The following is a 7,401-nucleotide window of genomic DNA, read 5'->3' as shown; positions in this document are numbered from 1 at the left end:
CATCTTCATCTCCACTGCAGCAACCAGGCAGCTCTTTTTATAGATTAGTCCACTAAAAGGTTGCATTGGGCCCCTGTTTATATTTTAATAGTGTAATTCTGTAAAGACAAAATATGTCTGGTGGTCCAGCTCTGATTTACATTTCTTGCTAAATTGCGGGTTTGAATATTTCAATACTTTCCTATAACAAAATAGACCTGCAGAAAGAAATTACTGATAAAATGTCTTACATATGCATAGTTGTCTCATCTATATAGAGATGTTCCTTAGCTTTGATTGTATATGTCACAATTTTGTAATTTATCATTGTTTATTAAACTCAAAGCTGAGTGGCTTTGTTAATATTCTGTCCTAGAAGGAGGTAAGATGGGCCCCTTGTTTTTTTTTTTTTTGAGCCCCTGCCCCTGTTGTGGTCTCTGCAAGGCCCTGTTCCCTGCAGCTCCTCCTGAAATCATCTTCTGTGTTTTTCTGGACCTAGTTCTGGTTCTGGTCCAGTGGTCCAATTCAAGGTCTTCCCAGAATCCAGCAGGACGGATCCGCTGGACATCAGAACCAGAACCAAGGCTATTTAGAATAGGTCCAGAAGTATTCACACCCTGCTAGAGTTCAGGAGGTCCCAGAACCACCGGTTTTGAAACGCTGACCATTTTCTCACCAACCAGAACCAGAACCACAACCAGAACGTTTTCCTAACTGCTCAGTTCTTCTCAGGTTCTCCAGGTCTGTAGCAGTTCTGTTTGGGTCCACCAGGCGGCGCTTTTCACAAAGAACCAGGTTTTATGTGAACCCGAAGCTGAAATAATTTTTATAGGAAATAATTTTCAGAGATCTGATCTTGAGACGGACTCGACTGTTTTCGAGAGTAGTTTTATTTTGAAGGCTGATCGACAGTGACAGTATTAAAGAGAAAATTAAGCAAATCCTTTAGTATTTTACCTTAGTTATTTTCGTCCTGGTAACTTCTTGTCAATACTTCAGTCCACGAGGTGGCGGTAGCGCTCCTTTATGGTTGGTTCGCCAACCCTCATAAAACACGAGAAGAAGAAGGACGCGGAACTTAATGCTGAAGGTAAAAGAGCGAAAACGGTGATGATCCAGAACGACTTACTGATTTCAGAAAATAACCTGATTTTGAACAGTTTTAACATGTTTACTCTAAAATGTGGCTTCCGGTTCCGGACGATTCTTCTTTTCTTTTAATAAATCTGATTATTTGAAATGTGATCCCAACAGACAGAATGAGCTGCTGGAAAAAATCAGGAGAGTTTTTATTTCCTGTTTGGTCCTGATTTAAAGGTTATTTTGGACCAGGAGCCTCAAAGCTCGTCTTAAAACCCATCTATTTTACTTGGCTTTCAACTCTAGCGGGATCTAGTTTTAAATTGTATGTTTTCGTTTTTAAACTGTAAGTTTTTATTTTATGGGGTTTTTTTATTGTTATGTTGTGTTTTGATGTGCAGCACTTTGTATCAGCTGTGGTTGTTTTAAAGTGCTTTATAAATAAAGTTGGTATGGTATGGTAAAACCTTTCAGCTGTGTTTCGGTCCGAGTCCAGCCTCAAGTCTCTGCAGACCGAACCGAGTCTCCTTCCCCCGGTCCCCCAACTCTGCTTGGCTCTGCAAACCCCAGTTACCACATGAACATTTAATAACTATCCTAAATATAGAACAGTTGTTTTTCAATCATTTAACACTGAATTTGGCATACAAATCTGCTATAAGCTGATTTATACTATTCTAAAAATCGTTCAAATGTATTAAAATTTAAATAATAGAATAACTAAATGTTGGTTTTCTCAGTGGCGACGAGCAGCTGGTCCTCCAATACGGCTATAAGATGTTGGAAAATTATTCCTCATTAAGCCTTTAATCTCGGTCCCACATGTTCAGATTTAAGGAATAATTGAGGAGGATGTTAACATTGACCATGGCTGGCTGGCCGTCCAACGGACTCATCAGAGTCCAGATCCAGGGATACATGGTGGTGGCAGCATCATGCTGTGGGAGGACAGATGGAGATAAATCCAGGAATAAAACCTGTTAGGCTGCAGAAGACTTGAGACTGGATTAGACTGGACGTTCTGAGCATGCTCATAACGTCCCCCCTGCAGAGAGGTTGTGTCTCCATGGCAACTGTCCTGGAGGTGGATATGATCTCTGGTTTCCATGTCTCCTTCAGGCGAGACATGCTGTCTGTCATGAGGACAGGCTGCCGGCGGACCTGGAGGAGTCTCAGGAGACACTCGTCCTCGTCTCAAGGTGACGACCCCAATGACCTTGGAAACATGGAGCTTCCTCTGCAGGGTTAGGGTTCTGATCTGGAAAGACAGAATGGCTCTGAATTGGATCAGAACCAGAACCTGGAATTACAAATTGAAATGAGCTGAAAGTTTTGGAGGAAGAGCTGGGACTGGAAAGACTGGTTTATACTGGAAACGTCGGAGATCAGAGCTGCAGCTGCTGGCTGAGCGAACCAGAACCTCTACTGGTTCTGGATGTATGTTGGATGGATGGATGGATGGATGTTCAGACCGATGTGCGGTTGGATGAAGTGTTGGGTGGCGGTGGTAGTGCAGGTCCTGTCAGGACGGCGCCTCCTGTCTGTTAATGTTTGCAGGGCTTTGCTGCTCATTAACGGAGCACTTCCTGCTCTCCGGTTCTCCAGCTGTCAGGCTCCAGGAATTGCTGCAGATTATAATCCGTATCTGAATATGCATCAGATCCAGAATGTAAGCCGTCTCGGTCCAGGAGAACTCAGGCTGTTAATCAGACAGAACCATCCCAAAATAAGAACCACGACTGGCCTGGCTCACGGTAAGATGGGTTTATGACCTGCAGCACTTGGACTTTACTCCTGCAGTACCTGGGATCAGATTCAGGGAGTAAATGTGTTACATGAACGAAGCCTGAAAACTAGAGCTAGATCAGGGTAACTAGAACCACTCCTGTGTAAATCTAGAAAATAATCGGGTCGTCTGTCTCTGACTAAAGTTCTCAGGACCCGTCTGTGTCTGCAGGGTTTATGAACAGAAATAGCTGAGTATCATCAGCATGCTGTCTGATGATTTTACCAACTGAAAGCAGCCAGAGCTCTGTGGAACACCATCAGTAACTCTGGAGTGTGAAGATTTGTGGAGCCTGTGGACCCCCGGCCCGGCGGACCAGAACCAAAGAGGCTGCAGCGTTAGCCATAATGATCATCTGATCATTATGACCCATAATGATCAGATCCGTTCAGCATCTTTCTGACCACAGTGTGTCTTCATCAGGATACCAGCAGGCCAACGTCGTGGTCCTGCCGCGCCGCATGGCTGACGACTTCGAGGACTTCTGTCACAGTAACCCCGCCCCCCTTCCTCTGCTGTACCGCAGCCAATCAGGAGAGACTTCCTGTGAGCCTCTGGCTAAACATGCTGACATCAGGTTGGTGAGAATGAAAGATCCTCTGCTGCCGCTTTGCATCCAACAGAGGTTCTAGAACAGGGCTGGGCAGTCCTGGTCCTGGAGGTCCGGTGTCTCCCTGGTCCAACGCACCTGGATCCAACAGCTGAATCTCCTCCTCAGTGCAGTCAGGTTCTCCAGAGTCCTGATAACGACCTCATTGTTTGACTCAGGTGTGTTGAAGTAGAGACACCTGAAGGGTGCAGGAGACCCTCCAGGCCTGGAGTTGCCCACCCCTGTCCTAGAATCTCCTGGGAGGTTCTGGGCCACAGCGGCACCACCAGAACCCGGTTTCCTCATGGTGTCCTGTCTTCAGGACGGACATCTCCGAGTTCTGCGTCTATGAGGACGGTCGCCTGGTGAAGACCGTCTCCAGCCTGCAGAGCTACAGCGATCCGGCCAGGTGGGTCAGAACCGGGCTAGCCCATCTAGGGAGTCCTGCTGCTAACTGCTGGTTCCGTCTGTCTAGAACTGGGTCTCAGCTGGCGGACATGGTGACCTTCTACCTGGGCTGCAGTTTTGGCTTCGAGGGCCGGCTGGAGGAGGCCGGGATTCCGGTCCGGAACGTGGAACAGGGCCGGAACGTCAGCATGTTCCGGGTAGGACCAGGATTATTCCTGACAGCAGCGGTTCTGTTCAGTTCTGAACTCGACCAGAACCTGACCGGAACACTGCTGAGGGTTCTGCAGGTACCGTAGGGTGTCCTTCCTTTGCTGACCCCTAGTGGCGGTGTCTTGCAGACCGCGGTGCACTGCATTCCCAAAGGGGAGTTCCGCTGCCCCCTGGTGGTCACCATGCGCCCGGTGCCGGCCGGGCTGCTGGACGCAGCCGTGGAGGTGACCCATCAGAACCCACGGGCTCATGGCGCTCCGGTTCACGTCGGAGACCCAGGTGCTAAGCGGTCCGGACCGGCCGGGACCCAGAACCGCCTGCTGAGGCTCATCAGTGATGCTTTCTCTGCAGCTCTGCTGGGCATTCTGGATCTGACCCGACCGGACTACGGCGACCCGGTGGAGCTCCAACCCGGTGACGTTCCCGTCTTCTGGGCCTGTGGAGTGACGTCTATAGAAGCCATCCTGAGCAGCAGTGAGGGACCGGAACCGACCAGCAGTTATGTTTACTCACATGGCCATAACTGCTGTCTGTTTGGACCTTTCAGAACCGCCTCTGGCGTTCAGCCACTCCCCAGGCTGCATGTTCCTGACCGACATCCCAGACGCTCCGTCAGCCAACACCGACCCACAGCTGACCCCGCTCTGCTTCCTGGTTACCCACAATCCCCTGCTGTACAGCCTGGTCTCCAAGGCCACGGCTGGGAAGATCCGGCAGCTGGAGCGCATCATTGGGGACGACCCGGGTAAAGTTCTGATGAGAGGAACCAGAACACAAGACCTTCTGACACCATCTCAGAAGGTTCTGGTCGGGTTCTAAAGGTTCCAGTTCTGGTTCTGTGGTTCTGCAGGTCAGCGTGGAATCGCCGCTCTGTTTGTCCAGGATGAACTCCTCCGCTGCTGCCTGGCGCTGTCCCACTCCTCTTCTGTTGCCATAGTAACCGGTTTCCCCACCCACCACCAGCACAGGTAAGCTGCACACCTAGTTCTTCCCGAACAGAACCCAGAACAGAACCGGTCCGATGTGTCCTGACTTCTTAGAAAACTTCTAAGAACTTCTTAGATTATTATTCAGACTCCTATTATTACAACGCAGAAAAGGAACATTTAGTTTTTATTATTACTCAGAAACTGTGGAGATTTACAAATTTAGAAACAGGAGTATCTAGTTTATTAACTTTAGGTCAACATTAGATTCTTTTTCTTCTGCTGCTCTTTCTGTTGGTTTGTTTGTATTTAATTTTAACTCCTGTAAAGCTCTTTGTAATGTGCTGTAGAAATAAAATGAACTTTACCTGATTTCTGGGTGTCTTCCTGTTTCCTGACTAGTCCTCCGGATGAGACAGACGGGCCGCCCGGAGCTATTGCCATGGCAACCATGTTGCTGTCACTAGGGAAACGGGTGACGCTGCTGACGGACCACAGGGCGGCAGACATGAACCGAGCTCTGGTGGACGAAGCGGTGAGGACAGGTGAGGCTTTGGGCTTAGCGCTCATTGGTTGGTGGGATTTAAAGAGACAGACGCTGATTGGACGTTTCCTCCATTAGGAGTCCTCAAAGCTGCCATCCCATTGGTCATCTTCGAGGATCGCGGCCCTGACTCTGCAATGCACTTCCTGTGTCACCATGGAGACCCCACCAAGCCCAGGTCAGATGACCTGAACACCGTTGGTCCTCACTCAGGTCACTCTAAGTAGAGCAGGTCCAGGAGCTCCAGCCCACACCGTCACCCTCCACCACCGTGCTTCTCAGTACGATGTTGTTGGGTCCGCAGGCCTCTCCCAAACCTCCTGGTCAAAGAATGATTGGTGACCAAGACCAGCTAAGATGCTAGCTGTGCTAACCCTAGGGCACTACTCCTGAACATTAGTTCCCCTAAGTACCTAAATAGTACTTAGAAGAAGCTAATGCTAATGTTCCATACCAGGCTAGTGTTTAGCTGAAGCTAATGCTAATGTGTGTCAAGGTCACAGCATGTTTTACAACTTAGTATAGTCATTGTGGTTATGCCACCTCTGACCAGGTTCGACCACCTGGTGGCGATAGAGCGCAGCGGCCGGGCTCAGGATGGCAACTATTACAACATGAGAGGAGAAAACATCAAACACCTGGTGGATCCGATAGACGACCTGTTCCTCGCCGCTCAGAACATTCCCGGAGTCATGACCACAGGTGAGTCCAGCTCAGGAAGCCTGACGCCATGGATCCGGCCCAGTTCCTCAGAGTGACCGGTCAGGTGACCCGTGTTCCCACAGGGATCGGAGACGGAGGCAATGAGTTGGGGATGGGCAAGGTGAAGGAGAAGGTGAAGCAGCTGATGCCCAAAGGAGACTTGGTGGCCTGCGACGTGGCTGCCGACTGTGCCGTGACCGCAGGTAGCATCCAACCGCTCATTTCATCCATCGATTGTGCAACATTCTGATGGTTCTGGTTCTGACCCGCTGCAGGTGTCTCTAACTGGGCCGGCTACGCTGTGGCCTGTGGGCTCTACCTGCTCCATACCTGTCCTGCTCACCAGCGCTACCTGAGGAGAGGACTGGGACTGCAGCTGGTGACCTCTGACCTGCAACTGCAGGACTGGAGGAGGAACCTGCCGTCGGTCCAGAAGGTACCGTGAGGTTCTGATGGTATCAGAACCATAAAGCAATGTCCTAACAGTCGCTCTGCATCCACCAGGAGGAGCTTTTCCTGGGAACACTGGTGCGTTTTGGAATACGAAGTGGGAAAACTGGGAACCTGGCCATGGAGGTGGACGGCTTGACCTTTCACCCTACACACTCCCAGATGATCAGCCGGCTCCTGGAGATCACGCTAGGTTCCCCGGGTCAGAACCGACCCATCAGCCATGATTAGGTCCTTGCCAGAGCGGCAGCCGATTGCTATGGTTACCGCTCTGAGAGGCGACGTCGGCTCAGGATCGGTTATTATCAACCCTTTATGATTTCTCTGTAATAAAGATGTAAATCATGACTAAATCAGTTCACCAGAACCGGGTCCAGAACTCTCCTGGCAGAGTTCTGGATCCGGTTCTGGGTCCGTTTAAATTCAAGAATTTTCACTTTTCAGGAAAATAAATGAAGTTTTTCATCTGAAACCATCAGGCCTCATGTCTAAAGCGGCGTACACACAAAAAATGTGTGACGCCAAAACCTGATGATTTTATTATTTAAACGATGAAATTGAACATTTATCCTCAGACAATAACCTGAAAAATAAAGAAAATAAACTAAAGGACGTAAATAACTTCCTCAGTTTGTCTCATCGTCTGAAAGCATCTGAGGCTCATTTCATTCTGACTGGAGAGAAAACAGGCTGATCAGCAGATGGATCCACCAGGTTCGGTTCTGAT

The 7,401-nt window shown here is 49.2% G+C and overlaps 1 protein-coding gene across 3 annotated transcripts; it reads left to right on the top strand.

Moving 5' to 3' along the window:
* Nucleotides 1-976: 976 nt before the first annotated feature.
* Nucleotides 977-7,146, top strand: dglucy (D-glutamate cyclase). 3 transcript variants are annotated; one of them, XM_015023352.1, is made up of 14 exons: nt 977-1,069; nt 2,179-2,258; nt 3,269-3,422; nt 3,757-4,039; nt 4,181-4,331; nt 4,404-4,526; nt 4,600-4,797; nt 4,903-5,020; nt 5,381-5,523; nt 5,601-5,700; nt 6,076-6,224; nt 6,308-6,427; nt 6,500-6,660; nt 6,729-7,146. In XM_015023352.1, exons 2-14 carry the CDS (start codon nt 2,186-2,188, stop codon nt 6,903-6,905), a joined length of 1,950 nt encoding a protein of 649 aa, XP_014878838.1. In that variant the 5' UTR covers nt 977-1,069; nt 2,179-2,185; the 3' UTR covers nt 6,906-7,146. The 3 variants fall into 3 exon arrangements, with proteins under 3 accessions (XP_014878838.1, XP_014878837.1, XP_014878836.1); XM_015023351.1 differs by lacking the exons at nt 977-1,069; nt 2,179-2,258 and adding an exon at nt 2,265-2,813 and having other exon boundaries at nt 3,757-3,843; nt 3,910-4,039; XM_015023350.1 differs by lacking the exons at nt 977-1,069; nt 2,179-2,258 and adding an exon at nt 2,265-2,813.
* The last annotated feature ends 255 nt before the right edge of the window (nt 7,147-7,401 follow it).

The sequence above is a fragment of the Poecilia latipinna genome, unplaced genomic scaffold (assembly GCF_001443285.1).
Source record: "Poecilia latipinna isolate Pla-1442-1.1 unplaced genomic scaffold, P_latipinna-1.0 Scaffold3283, whole genome shotgun sequence".
In the NCBI taxonomy this organism is placed as follows: domain Eukaryota; kingdom Metazoa; phylum Chordata; class Actinopteri; order Cyprinodontiformes; family Poeciliidae; genus Poecilia; species Poecilia latipinna.
Note: the sequence above shows the minus strand (reverse complement) of the source record. Positions and strands in the feature narration are given on the sequence as shown.